General features: G+C 42.0%; 6 protein-coding genes across 6 annotated transcripts; 3 read left to right on the top strand and 3 right to left on the bottom strand.

Moving 5' to 3' along the window:
- Positions 1–1,177: 1,177 nt before the first annotated feature.
- SS1G_04663 (predicted protein) lies at positions 1,178–1,339 on the bottom strand (the record flags this gene model as incomplete). Its single annotated transcript, XM_001594805.1, has 1 exon — positions 1,178–1,339. The coding sequence occupies one exon, from the start codon at positions 1,337–1,339 to the stop codon at positions 1,178–1,180; it is 162 nt and encodes a 53-aa protein (XP_001594855.1).
- A 659-nt stretch (positions 1,340–1,998) lies between these two features.
- SS1G_04662 (hypothetical protein) lies at positions 1,999–3,661 on the top strand (the record flags this gene model as incomplete). The annotated part of the gene is made up of 2 exons (XM_001594804.1): positions 1,999–2,095; positions 2,148–3,661. The coding sequence occupies 2 exons, from the start codon at positions 1,999–2,001 to the stop codon at positions 3,659–3,661; spliced, it is 1,611 nt and encodes a 536-aa protein (XP_001594854.1).
- Positions 3,662–4,163: 502 nt separating this feature from the next.
- SS1G_04661 (hypothetical protein) lies at positions 4,164–5,127 on the top strand (the record flags this gene model as incomplete). Its single annotated transcript, XM_001594803.1, has 2 exons — positions 4,164–4,928; positions 5,002–5,127. 2 exons carry the CDS (start codon positions 4,164–4,166, stop codon positions 5,125–5,127), a joined length of 891 nt encoding a protein of 296 aa, XP_001594853.1.
- An 830-nt stretch (positions 5,128–5,957) lies between these two features.
- SS1G_04660 (predicted protein) lies at positions 5,958–6,414 on the top strand (the record flags this gene model as incomplete). The annotated part of the gene is made up of 2 exons (XM_001594802.1): positions 5,958–6,222; positions 6,272–6,414. 2 exons carry the CDS (start codon positions 5,958–5,960, stop codon positions 6,412–6,414), a joined length of 408 nt encoding a protein of 135 aa, XP_001594852.1.
- Positions 6,415–7,909: 1,495 nt separating this feature from the next.
- SS1G_04659 (predicted protein) lies at positions 7,910–8,213 on the bottom strand (the record flags this gene model as incomplete). Its single annotated transcript, XM_001594801.1, has 2 exons — positions 7,910–8,047; positions 8,100–8,213. The coding sequence occupies 2 exons, from the start codon at positions 8,211–8,213 to the stop codon at positions 7,910–7,912; spliced, it is 252 nt and encodes an 83-aa protein (XP_001594851.1).
- Positions 8,214–13,496: 5,283 nt separating this feature from the next.
- SS1G_04658 (predicted protein) lies at positions 13,497–14,163 on the bottom strand (the record flags this gene model as incomplete). The annotated part of the gene is made up of 3 exons (XM_001594800.1): positions 13,497–13,540; positions 13,691–13,820; positions 14,062–14,163. The coding sequence occupies 3 exons, from the start codon at positions 14,161–14,163 to the stop codon at positions 13,497–13,499; spliced, it is 276 nt and encodes a 91-aa protein (XP_001594850.1).
- Between the last annotated feature and the right edge of the window lie 282 nt (positions 14,164–14,445).

Below are 14,445 nucleotides of genomic sequence, written 5' to 3'. Positions count from 1 at the left end.
CCCTAGATTTCCCTGTCTTTTCGGCCTAATCGGGAAAAAGAGGAAAGTGTATTGCAACTTCGAAAATTACACCATTCGAATCCTCCGTCTGTCAATAATTTCCTCTTTCATCTAAAAAACGGCCAAGATTTCGATACAGAAGGGCTTACAACCCTGTGTTATACCAAATTCTTCAATCAACACCCCTAGTGTCACATTTGTTACCCACGATTAAATCTCGATATCGGATTCGGAAAAGGATCCGCTTGTATGTTCCGCTTTCAAAAAGTTAGCTCACAAATAAAAGAAAACAGGAAACATGAAATCTTCTCGCAGAGGCTGAATTTATTTGATCCCATAGATGGGGCTGAAAGTATCAACACTCAAGTGAACATCACGACATTTTAAATCTGAAGCCACCTTTGCGGGAACCAGTTCATCGCGGGGCTCAAAATTCTTTTCCTTAAGGCTTGCTTTGCAATAAAACATAGTTATAACTGGCAACAGCGGTGAAGAAACGTTGGTGCTCAAGATAGTTTTGGTGTTAAGATTACAATATGATAGCCAGACTTTTGGCTTGCAGGATTGATTAGGTATTATTCCTACAATACAACATTGGATTCTACTAACCATCGAAGTAGAAATTACTAGACCTTGGCATGGCGCGATGCCTTTTCTCGGCGTTGAATACGCAGCAGCTGCCAAGTGGCAAGTGTCACTATACCGTTTGTCAAAGCTGATCTACTAATTAGTTCCTCAATTTCTCAATTACTTTGTTTATTTTTTCTATCTTCCCTCAAGGGCCTAATTCTGAACTATTCAAAATTAGGAGACCAATTTTCTTTTCGTTTCGTCCCTCTCCACTAAGTTCTCTCCTTTGCCTGGATTTGCGACTGCAGCAAATACTGATTTTTAGTAGACGTTGGTACACAACATTTATTTTCATCGAGCACTCATTTAAACTTATGTGCTTTTACACCTTTTTCATCCTCTTCTTTGGTCTTCTGAGTTGGCCATTTTGACTTCCTCCCCATCCTTAGCTTCACGCTCTCTCTGTCTCTTCGGAATTGATAAATCCAGCCTGCCATCGCAGTTTTTTCCTGGATAACCTTCACCACCATGTATCTCCGTGCATTGTGTGTATATAAGTTCTGGGAAACATCAACCAAGTCCTAATATCGGATGCCCTGTTGAGATGCTAATCGTCAGATGATTTGCTAGCCAGTCTCCACCTATTTCTAGTATCCTCATGCGTCCCAGCAATGTCTCCCTGAGCAGTCATTGGTCTAAATCTTTCCTTTTCCTTCTGAACTTGAGCATTCAATCGGCCTCTGCTTAATACACGAAAGTCCTCAAACATGAAGAACAAACGGTTCATTCCATGATATAACAAAATGGCACAATTATGACTCAATTGCAATTTGTGGTACTTTGCCAGTGGTAAGTTGCCATGCAGGTATTGAAATACTGAATCCCCAGTTCCTAAGAAGACCTTCAAAAAAATTCTTCTCCAAAAAGGCTAGTTATTTTCATTGTTCAAGCCGTTGAATTCACATGGTAGACACTATCTCATACTGAGATTTTCTGAAATAGATGGTTGAGTATTATCTTGCTGCAGGTGCAGCGCGGCGCAACGTTTCAGTTGTCTGTTCAACCTACATACACTAACATCCCACTCATGTACACAATTCAATTCGCGTATGGACTACCCAGCGTGGACCGAAGATAATTTTGGACCTGTAACTGCGGGGAAGCTGAGATGCCGGATAAATTATCGGACCTGCAGTGTTGCAGTGAGTTCTGAATCCCATGAAACTACCTGCTCATTCGCCCGATGTGTCTTCCTTTGCATATCATTCCTATCATGAAGTCCAAATCTCTTTTTAATTAAGTATATAAGATGTCTGCCTATGCATAACTATCCATTTCGAAAAGTTAACCTTCAAGAAAGGTTTTGCAAAAAATTGAAGGTCCTTTTATAGTCTTCCATTTGATCGTTCTTTTATTTTATCAATTCTGATGCCTACCTCATTCCCGAGACATCTGCTTCTTGCTGTGGTGGCGTTCTACGATGTCACCGTCGGCGCTTCGGCACTTCAACCTACTCCTCCGATGGGTACGTAGACTCCTAGTGTAATTTTGACAATAATTTCTAACAGACCTTCAAGGATTCAATAATTGGTCAGCATTTATGTGTGGTCTTAACGAATCGTTGTTTGTTGAGACGGCCCAGGCCATGGTGGAAAAAGGCCTACTTGCGGCAGGTTACAACCGACTCAATCTAGATGATTGTTGGAGTAAGGGTAGTCGGGAACCCAACGGAAGTTTGCTATGGAACACTGAAAAGTTTCCACGTGGTCTTCCATGGTTGACCAGCTATCTGAAAAGCTTGGGTTTTAATTCAGGAATTTACACTGATGCTGGAATCAATAGTTGTGGCGGATATCCGGGATCGTATGGTTATGAGGAGCTTGATGCTGAAGCTTTTGCCTCTTGGGGCTTTGATTACCTCAAAGTCGATGGTTGTAATATGCCTGTTGCAACGGAACAAGAGTATGAGCTTACCTATGGACACTGGCATAGCGTGTTAAGCGCCATGGAGAATCCTATCATTTTTTCAGAGTCCGCTCCGGCATATTTTGCAGAGCAGGATAATTTAACGGATTGGTATACTGTGATGGGCTGGGTCCCAAAATACGGACAGCTTGCTCGTCACTCGCGTGATACCCTGGTTTGGAACTCAACTTCATATTGGCCGGACATTACTGGATGGGACTCCATCATGTTCAACTATGGACAAGAAGTACGACTGGCACGATATCAGAAACCTGGTTACTTCAACGATCCAGATTTCCTCATCGTTGACCACTTTGATCTATCACTTAATGAAAAGAGATCGCATTTCGCTATCTGGGCTTCACTTTCGGCTCCTCTCATTATCAGTGCTTATATTCCGGCTTTCAGTGCAGATGAAATTGCTTATCTTACGAATAAAGATCTAATAGCTGTCAACCAAGACTCACTGGCATTACAGGCTACACTTGTTAGCCAAGATGGTACTTGGGATGTTTTGACCAGAAGTCTAGCTAATGATGATCGACTTCTTACACTTATCAATCGAGGCAATTCCACGGCCACTTACAAAATACCATTTCAGAGGATTGGTATCTCGGCCTCAACAGTTAAAGTTAAGGACTTATGGACAGGAAAAACATTATCCACGTCTAAATTAATCACAGCTTCTAATGTGCCTTCTCATGGTACTGCAGTATATCGGATTTCTTCTGGATATGGGGACATAGACGTCATACCCACGGGTATGATTTTCAACACAGCTTCACTAAATATCCTCACCTACTCTAGTCAGGGCCTATCATGGGCAGTTTCTGTCGGCTCAGATAACCAAATATGGCAAACGATTGTAGATGATACTGTCAGAGGGATATTTGATACTTCTAAGTGTCTAACGGATCTTGGGGGTGGAAAGGTATCACTGACTGCATGTTCTGGGAGCAACACCCAAAAATGGGAGTACTACGTTACTGGCAATCTCATTAGCCGTAGTACTGGTGCATGTTTGGCTGAGACTACCCATGGAGATGTTATAACAGCTCAGTGTCAGTCTGAAAGTAACAGTCAAGTGTTCGGCCTACCCAGCGGGATCAATGTTATTGGCCAATGAAAACCCGGGTCAAAATTGAAGAAACTTTGTACATCCCGAGCTCTAGGTATTATTCCACCATACGTATCAAGCGCATTTAAACCACTAGCACTAGAAAACATCATTTAGATTATATCACTTTAGTATCACGTGAGAGTCAGGTGCTAAGCAGCAAGTTTTCTCGTTCATAATCTCGCTACTACTTCGTATACAGATATCAATTGCAACATGAGGGCATTCAGCTCCATTTTCAGCTTGGATAATACGAGAAATTTTATGCGCAGAACTAGCAGCTGTTACGTTACAGCATGTACCCCGCCAAAAGCAGCCCCGCATCAAGATGAACCCGTTCGATGGACGGATGTCTAACTCCGAGGATATCCCACCACATCTTCATGATATTATCACCTGATATGGCATATTCACCCCTTAACAAATAATACCTAGTCATATAATACTTTGCTCAACCCTCAGTTTGTCTCCTGCCTCCACTACTCAAACCAAACAAACGACAATATCGAAAATGACGAAAGAAAAATCAAAGCTCCTCGAATCTCTCGAACAAGATGGCTTTGTTCTCATTCCCTCTCTTCTGAGTCAGACGGAGGTGGATTCTCTCCGCCTCGAAGCGAAAAGTACTGTCGATCTTGCTCGCTCTGGCTCATGGCCATACGTTCGCACACTCCCCAAACAATTTCCACCATGGAACATAGGTGAAGGAGAGTCACCTGCAAAAGACGGTATTTGGGGTGTCCAATCACTCATGCATCCCAAACTTCCAACTTCGCCATCATTCATCAAGGTATACTTTTCGGATAAAATGTTAGGCGTGGTGAAAGAGCTTCTGCAGTGTGAGGACGATGATTTCGTCATGGAATTGTTCAACTTATTGATTCGTCCTGATCGCGATTTTGAGCTCCGTTGGCATCGGGACGATATCCCGTCTTCTGCAACGGCTGAAGAGGAACTTGCGAGATTGGCGGAACCGGCATGGCATGCACAGTGGAATATGGCATTATATGATGATGCGTCTCTCATTGTAGTTCCCCGATCTCATAAGAGAGCTCGAACCGATGCAGAGAGGGAGATGAATGAATATGCAACGGGAGTAGAGGGCGAGATTAGAGTTCAGATGAAAGCAGGTGATGTGGTGTTTTATGACAATAATATTTTGCATAGGGGAAAGTATGAAAGTGGTAAGGAGAGAGCAACGTTGCACGGAAGTGTGGGACATAGGAATGGCAAAGGAGTAAGGGCGAGGAACGTGCTGCAACATGGATTGAGAGAGGTAAGTTGGATCCATTCTACCCCTTCGAGTGAATGGCTATTAAGCGACAATTCTGATTCATTGGTGATTTTAGTGGGTTGGCGATATTGATCTTAGTCTATTGAATGAAGAGGAGAGGAAGAGGGCAGAGGGAATGAGGGAGAGGTTGCTGAATATGGCGAATGAAAGTGGTGAAGTAGGCTATTCATTGGATGGTTGACATTGAATGATCATAAACGGGAATCGGTGTCAGGTTTTTGGTAGATTTTGTGTAGTGAAGTGATGGCTTGATGGCTGGATTACTAGGTAGCCGGAGGGGAGGTCCATTTGTTAAGCTTTCTGGAAACAAATCATTGGACAGTACAGTTGTCAAAGAGGTTATTAGTGAATGAAACTACTACAATCTTTTAATATCTCTCACACCCTCCCCAGAGGGTTTATGGTACAATTTTGCATGGTTTTTCATGGGTTTGTATGGTTCAATTTCTTAAAAATTTGTCACAACAAATCGAAGAGACCGTTCTTAAAACTTATGCCCTTTTTTAATGTACAGTCAATGACTAATTCTGCACAGCTCGTTCATTTCCATCAATATTAAAGCTCCACAATCCTCCCTTCAACACATTTCTTCAATTTTAAATAGTGTCCAGAGTCCTAAAGCAAATCGATTGACTGCGTTGATCTTCCTGAGCCTCATAAGAATACCAAATTTGGATACCAAATATCCCATCATTGGTAAGACCTCGTTGAAATTATTCGTGTTGATCAAAGCACTGATCATGACAGGCAGTACAAGCTTGCATAATAGCTACCATTTACTTCGATTCTCGTCTTTCAATCTCTCACGTTCACAAATTTGACCCATTGCGCCAATCGATCTCCCATTGCGTCGGTCGATCTTTACCTACATCTTTCCGAACCTAGGAGTAGTCGCGGTCTCATCACGAGCTCTTAGTCAATCATCAATTCCTACGAGACCACGCCCAAAATACAACCTCGCCCTTGATATCTCAAGCATTAGCCATCGAATTTACGGATCCAAAAAGCAAAATGGACAAAGTCAGGCGTGAAATGGAAGTCATGCTTGCCGGTCTAGACGACAATCTCGCGGCAACCATGATCGAATTTTGCTACAAGACAACAAAACATATCGAAATTCATCGCGCAAGGAAACTCAGACTCTGGAAGGAATTCTACGAGCCGCCACCCATCAATGATCCTGCTGACAGGCACCCGGCTGAGTATAAGAAGATAGATGATAAATACTACCAACTGAATAAGAAGCTTCCAGCATTGGAGAAATTGCGAAATCTTGGTAAGTATTCCCATCACTCTGTCCAAAACAGCTGACTAATTGAGAATAGAATTAGCAAGGAAAATTGCAGTGGAGGAATTGAATTTTCAGGTCTTGATGGCTGAGGAGTCAGAGAGGCGCGAGGATTTAAAGAAGGCGAAGGAGACGCAGGTAACTAGTGAAGACCCAAAGGATGGGGTCAGCGAAAAATAAGATGGCCAAAGAGGGTTATATGATTATGGTTGTGCATTTTTTGGTATGACATTTCGGCACAAGAAAGAACATTGATCAAGTATACCACGCAAAAAGGCATCGATTGATCTACGTCGGCGCCAAATCAATGATAAACTCGGATTTTCTTTTTGTATGTTTTTTGACAGTAGGGGCTCTATATGACTTTTTATGATATTGTCATGCCTGCAATATTTAATTTCATCGTTTCAACTAGAATGATCTCATGAAAGCCGTGAATATTCAGATTGATGTTGCAGAGAGAATTTTGAAAGTGGCATGTAATATTTCCATTGACCCTCTAAATACGGAGGCTGCTATGACCTATGGTAGGGAGTCTTGCGAACTTCAAAGTGGCAGTCAATCTGAAAGAAATATATCGAACAGTAGGGAAACGACATAAGATGACAGCATATGGAATGAAATCTGCTGACTGCACCTGTAGAACCTCGCAAATATTACTTGAAGAGGAACGATTGGGTTCACCTCGATGTTGAAGCTGTACTATGTATACAATCGCTCCTCCTTTCCTAAAGTGTGGTCGCCTAGACTACGGAGGGACAATGTATCTTGGTTTATTATCAAAAAGCTATTATGGCGAAACTACTCTTTGCTTCTGATCGTGCCTAGCAGAAGCAGACTAGAATACAAATAGACATTAGAGAAGAAAGATTCAGACAGAATGTGTTGACCTCCTGGGATCTTGGCAGCATATGCATATATATTGCATGATGCATATAAGGAGCAAACAAAACTCAACTTTTAATTCATTCTTTCCTTTTTGGTATGCTATTTGTTTGCTTTCAATATTTTGATTTCAAAGCACTTTAATTCCAAAGGCCGAATACCTAACCCTATTCCTTCATTTTTTGAATATATACTCGCAGCTTAACTGCTTAGCTAGAGAATCAATCAATTCAATCTGATGCTCTTTCTAGTCTCAATAAACCCAATAGAATGGCTGTCTTTCCATTTCAGCCTTCATTAACGAAACTCAATCCATTAAAAGATGTTATGAGCAAATCCTCAACTATTGGAATGGAGAAGAAACCCACGAGCATTTTCATCTGGTCACTTGCGCGAAGAGCCTATATAAATAGCATTTCCACATTCACTCATGTTTATTTTTATGCATATATTTATATATATCTGGCTATTTCAATCTAAACAAAGAAGGACCAGGTTGAGTCATTCACTCATTGGGAATTAACATTGCGGTATTCCAGAATCTTCATTCACGGATTGGAAAGATTGAAGAGGAGAAACCTAAGTTGTCAAGGTCTTGTTAGCATTTTCATGATGCGTTTCACTTGATTTCGGAAGATACATAGGGACTTGAACACAGTTCAACTCAATACTAGTGTATTATGATCTACGGCCACATGAGAAAATGGTTGCATTCATTGATTGACAGAGTAGAGGGACAAATTCATCGTTCAGTAGGTGCTAGCCTGATCTTACCCACTTCATCATTTGCTTAAAGAGAGGAAAGTTTCGTCTTCTTCTTCTTCTTCTTCTTCTTCTTCTTCTTCTTCTTCTTCTTCTTCTTCTTCTTCTTCTTCTTCCTCTTCCGTTGGTACGCAAACTGTTGCCTTCCTTGTAGGTCTTCAAGGTTCTACAAAGCGTAAACAGAAATGTTTTTCGCAATTGATCTTCATCATCTTCACATCGTTTTCAAGTCTAGATGTAATGTTACAACCAAAGAGCCATTGAGCCTCATCAATCAAAAACAACAACCGCAAGTGCTCGACAGCCTCAAGATTGCACGCAGTAGAAATCATTTAAGCCGCAAAAGAAGGGGAAGTTACCCATCATACCTCAAATCCCTTGTTGAGCCTTACCACCTCATCGTATCATCTTTCTGCAGGAAGAACATTCTCCCCTCCATTTCCGGCCCCTGTCTAGCCAGTATGCTGTGCCTCTCATCTAGCGTAAAACCAGATTATAGTAAGACGAAATGGGATGATCAGGAAAGCTATTACCTTGGCTGTACAGATCCTACAATTTCCCATACACACCGAAGAGCCTCCATATACATATACTGAAGCCAAAAACTAATTTGACACTGAACGAGATTTCTGGAATCATACACCGAGTCAGCCCGACTTCGGTTCCGATATATCCCACCCTACAGCTATATATCGGCAGTTCAAAACACAGTCAGCTCAATTCGGGACTTTGTTGTCGATTTCGGGTATGCAAAATTATGATATGCGCGTGTAAATTAATCAGACAACTGTTGGATACACTTCGTTTGTCATATACAGTGTACAAAAGAACAACAGTCGACGATTTTAAGCAACGGTTAACGCGCCAAATAGAAAAAGTTAGTGGAACCAAGCGAGCTCTCGGCATGCGACAGAAGATTGAGCCTCAAACATTGGATAAATGTAACATACATCATTTATTACACACAAGTATTCCCCATTGCATGCAATAGCAGGCTACGTATAATAAGTTACCAAACTTTTCACCATACCACATCATAATATACCATACCATACCATACTACTCATAACGATATCTGGAACCTTTTTACCGCGTGGAGATTGTCTAGAGCAGCCGAGCCTCAATGGCGAGTAGAAAGCGACAAGGAACGAATCCCGTCCCAAAAGGCTGCCATGCCATAATATGCAAAAGCGACCTAAAGCGAACAACCCCGCACAGGCACGATAGCTAAAAATCGAGCCACCAAGCGAGCTCAGCCAGTACTTACTTTACTGTAAGTATGTATGGGAAATTATATATGGAAACGCAATAATAAAAAGCACATGCACGATGAATCACTACAGCATCTAGCGATCGAGACCGCAAAGCAAAAACATAGCAATCAAATACCAGCTGGCATGATCTTCCCTCGACTCCACGATCCATCCGTCACGACTTTCCCATCATCCGCCGTTTCTGAAGATCTTTACTCGAAGCAGCGGTCGAATTAGAGACATTTCGCTCTTCGGCCTGTTGATGCACTGCGCCCTTTCCAATACCTGAATGCTGGGAACTTTGTTAATCATTTGACCTGCCTCGCGACCTGGCATACGATGTTACGAACATATCATACGTATGTGACGCGGATCTAAAAGGGAAAAGAGCTTTTTAAAAGTTGCGCGCCGCGGGAACGAAGAAAATGGTGCAATAATGCAATAATATTATCCCGAGCCCGTCTGTCTGTGAGTCAGTGTAGTGCTAGATTGAGATCAAAAACTTGATTTTGGGGGAAGGGGATATGTATTCCATTCAATTGGTACCTTGATGGCGTATTTTTTCCTCTCTTTCGAGTTTGAGGTTTTATGGATGCCTAGATAGATACAGTATGGAATCAAGGTATTTTTTGTTCAGATGGTTAATCATTTACCTCCACATATCACATATACATATGCATCCGCATGGCGATTAAAATTTTTGGCTTGCCGAAACATTGGGTCAGGGCTCGGCAGCATCATCTCATTGTAAATTATCTCAAGACTCAAGGCCCAAGGGCATCATTTTCACCAATATCATTATCATTAATCTTAAGAATTTGATCGAGAAGATTATTTCCTCGGATCAATCTAGATTAAAGAAAATTGGCAAACCCCCGGGCTGGGAACCGAATGCGAATTTAACGTCATGTACCTTTAGATGTTGATAGGCTTGGTAGAATGGATGGATAAATGTGCGCCAAGGATTAGAGACATGGCATTCTGGCATTCTGGCATTTTGTGGGTAACTAACTAACCTATGTGATGTGAATGAATAGCGAAATCACTATCAAGGAATGTATGTACGAGTACCTACCTCCTTACCTCCGGATCTTTTGGAATCTCGGACGATTCGGACGACTCGGAGGGGAGGGTCTACGATGATTGATGAATTGTGTACAGTATGTTGTCTAGACCTGTGCTTCCACCCATCCGGTTATTCTATCAATCTCAACCTCAACCTCAACTCTTGAGACAATTCAAAATTTTCAATTGAGATAGCATAGCGTAGAGTAGAGGCGAGCTCGGTTACAGAATGAGCTCCCCCTCGTTTGTAGGGGAATTTTTGATTTTTGATTTTACATAGATAGTTCAAAGGAAGACGCGTCCACATGCAAGTAGTTTCCACTCGAGGCAGCCTAACTATATTTCGTCCCCTTCCCACTTTCCATCATTCATCAGAAGTTTGTACGTGAAAAAAAAAAAAAAAATCAAAAAAAAAATCACAAGCAGCAAATGCACAGCCGTTGCCGTTTTGTTACTTGCGCGGTCCAGAATCTCGAGCCTGGAGGTGATTCTCCAGTATTCAGAAGATGCCGTAGGTTACCGGTATCCTCCATTGTTTTAAAGCACGTCCGTTTTGCAAAAATACGAGTTACTGGATTGGGGAGCTGGTTGAAGCTATTTATCTACGGAGTATCTCTACCCTGCATATTTCATTTTCGCAAGGGTGTTTCGACAACCCGGCCCAAAACAGAGTTTCTGCAACCACATGGCTGGCCTGTATTTCACATGGTTTTTTTTCGACGATGGAGATAAGGTTTTATGTACATGGGAACCCCGTAGTTTACGGAGCGACATCCTCTACCTACGGCGTATACAACCAGTAGGCTGCAGAGTAAATGCTTAGAGTTCGGTGTGGGATGCTCCTAGTTGGCGACTCAAAAAAGACCAAGACTAGATGGTTCATTCAGTGGAGTCCCGATATCATTCACGCGGCAGTACTCTTCCGCGCGAGAAAAGGGAATTCCGTTACCCGTGTTCCGTTTCTGGCCACGGGATAGTCACCATATCCTATTCATCACTTCCAGACTCCACCAAGCAAATGGATCAAACATAATGGTCAATCCCGTCGTCTGTTTCATTGCAGCGCATTTAGTCGCTCCATAACCTATATGAAAAAGTTATCACGAGCCAATATTGCAATCTATGGATACATAGCAAAGATGCTTAATAAGGAGCCTTCCAAGAACCCAAGCAGTGGAAAAGGGTCAACTGGTCCACTCTCCCCACTGTGACTCCTACCATCTGTCCACTGCAGCGACGGATATTCCCGTGATCATATGAAAGATTCACCATATGGGATGATGATTAATGGATTTTCGTGAATCATCAGGGTCCAAGCGATGAATACTATGGGGAGGACCTTGATAAAAAGGGTTACCGTACCCAAGTCAATCGCCAAGTGGGATCCACGACCTCTTGGTTGGGCCCCGCCGTCAACCGTGGAGCGTCCATGGAGTTGCTTTCTAAGCGGCGCTTGGGGGTAAAGTTTGACTTTGATCGTAGATCAGTATGTATTTAAAGTATCAAAATAAGAGTAAGATCTTACTTACCTAGAGTGAAGTGCTTACCACGCGCAATCAAATTAAAGTTCATGAATAATCATCGAGACGACGACATGCAAAGGACATTGCGGAGATAGAACGTCCTAGAAGTATGAATGAAGAAAAGACTTAGAAACCCCTTTGCCCAGATAGTAGATCTTCTCCTCATTACCAGAGATAAAGACAACTTTTGATTGGTTCGATATACGAATATCCTCGATCTCTCATAATTCATTTTCAAGGATGAAAAATTCGCGGGATAATATACCATAAATGTTTTTTCCCAATTGAGTATATGATTTTCCCACCCCTATCCTTATTTGAGCCACCAGAACAGAAAACGGACCTTGGCACTTTCGAAACCAGCCCCCAATAATGTGGCACAGATGTTCTTTTTTTTTTATCCCACACCCTGTGGGATTTTGCAATATATTCATAATCATATCATTCTACTGATCCCTAGGAATAGAAAGAAATTTACTAGCGTGGGTAGTGTCTTGAATCTCGAAGGGAAAGGTATCTCAAAACGATGGAATCATTTATTAATTTCGTTAACTGGCAATTACCTAGATACCAAAAATGCCAGTATGTAGCGACAAAAGAAAAGAAATTCAGGCAGGCTTGATAAACGAGGCTGGCGTATTCCAGCCCTAGCGTTCGTTGCATATTTAAGAATATCTATGGAAAATATTCCGTCTAATGTGAGTTAAATACCCCGAATAGGAAAGTAAGGCAAAGCAGAGCACGTGAAAGTACCAAATCCTCGACCTTTTCGCACAAAACTCTGGACGCTTTTACGACGGAATTAAAGAATGCGTGATCGACGGCGGTGAAGTCAAAGTATGGGGGTTTGAGATATTGCATGAGAGCTGGTAGATGTGTGGGTGGTAAAAATGAGGGTTTGATATCAAATGATCATATGAAATATGAATCTACCAATCTCGCGAGAGCTTTCTACTCGGCGTCTGAATAGGGAAGATAGAGGTTGGCTTCACAAGGAACGGAGAATGCAGAATGCACGCATGAATGCCACACGCACACATACACACGCCTTTTTTTCTTCAGCCTTACGCGGCGAGCTTTAATTTAGTTGCTGGGGATTGTCGGTGCTTCTTTGCTGCGGAGGCTCCGTAATAGTACGATGTGCGATGTACGATATGTGATGTACGATGCGGTGCGGTACGCAACCAAATTATGTGCTTGGTGAACACAAGCTTCAGGGACCAGAAGGCTTGATCCTTATGTACGTAGGTTGATCTGTTATGTTAACGTTACTTTCGAATCCATGATCGATGAGGTATGAATGATGCTGGTGATGCGGTACAATCATCCACGTTTGGCCTTTCGTCGAGTAATTAATTGAATCGACGTATGATCTACTCCTCGGCGTGCAGATAGATAGTTGGAAGGCGGTGAGTCTGTGATGTTATGCATTTTCGTTATGGTGGTTTTGTACCAAGCTCGATGGGATTCATATGGCCTATCAATTTGTAATGTTGATGACAGTATGAGCCGATTGTACTACATTGATTCCTGCCTCGGATGGACTCTAAAGAATCAAATGAATAATCGAATGACAAAGCACGCCAATGATTCAATTAGACATATTACCCAAACCATTGATTTATTAATCCCATTCTCATCATTATCGTCATTTGTTCCCTACAGGAATTATCTAGATCTAGTTACCCATATCATCTCGCACATCCCTCGTTCCCAAGCCAATCAGAATCCTCCTTTGCCACAAACCGATCGGAGCGCATGAAACGGTCGCGCATCATTTTCCCACAATGGGCTTTTTGATCTCCATGAGTCCATTGTCTATTCTCAACGTTAAACGATAGTCATGTACGGAGTAGAGTCATAATAGTGGGGAAGAAGGAAGGATGGGGAGACTAGATCAGTAGAGTCTGGACAAGAGAGAGTCGAGATTAATTTTAAAAGTCACGACATAACAAATTACCTACCTACCTAGTAGATCAATCTTCCTTCTCAACAACCAATCCATCCCATTCGTCCTCTCGTAAATACGGAATTTCCTTGCCCAATCCAATCCAGTCATAGCATAGGTTAAATGAAAAATCCACACAAAACCAAAGCCCTAAACATAAACTTCACAAACCCAGCCTCCCTCGAACAAGCCATATGTGCTGCGCATCCAGAGCATCTTAATCGGAAACACTCGATACGAAAATACCAAAAATCAAAACACTGTGCCCTCCTCCTGCGTAGGCGAAAACCCCATCCACAATAAGGAAGTTAATAAGGGTATCAAAATCTTCATTACCAATCAACCAAGTATACCTATCGACCCATCACGTAGATTACCAATTTTCACGTACACAGGTCGTACGAGAAGGATGTCCAGGTTTGAAATCACATCGCTCCGAGTTCTTTCTTCCTTTCTTCCTTTCTTCCTTCGTAGTGCTCTTGCAGGGAATCATATGATATGTATGGGTTATGTATCCGTCCATGTAAAGGATCTATCTATAATAACGCATGATCTACAGTACCTCCCAAAAAAGACAAGAGGTTGAAGATCACGGATATAAACAGTATGAATTTTTATATAGTTATAGTTATGATGTGTAATTTATGCATAAACAACAACATAAACATCAACATCGCCATTGAAAAAGCTCAAGGTCAAAAATTCGAAATCAATGAATGGACAAACATACGCGTGCAAGGTGCAAGATCCAAGATCCCAAGGCACAAGGCACATT

This window comes from Sclerotinia sclerotiorum, genomic scaffold (genome assembly GCF_000146945.2).
Source record: "Sclerotinia sclerotiorum 1980 UF-70 scaffold_5 genomic scaffold, whole genome shotgun sequence".
NCBI lineage: Eukaryota > Fungi > Ascomycota > Leotiomycetes > Helotiales > Sclerotiniaceae > Sclerotinia > Sclerotinia sclerotiorum.
The sequence above is the reverse complement of the archived record's forward strand: the minus strand, read 5'-3'. Positions and strand labels throughout refer to the sequence as shown.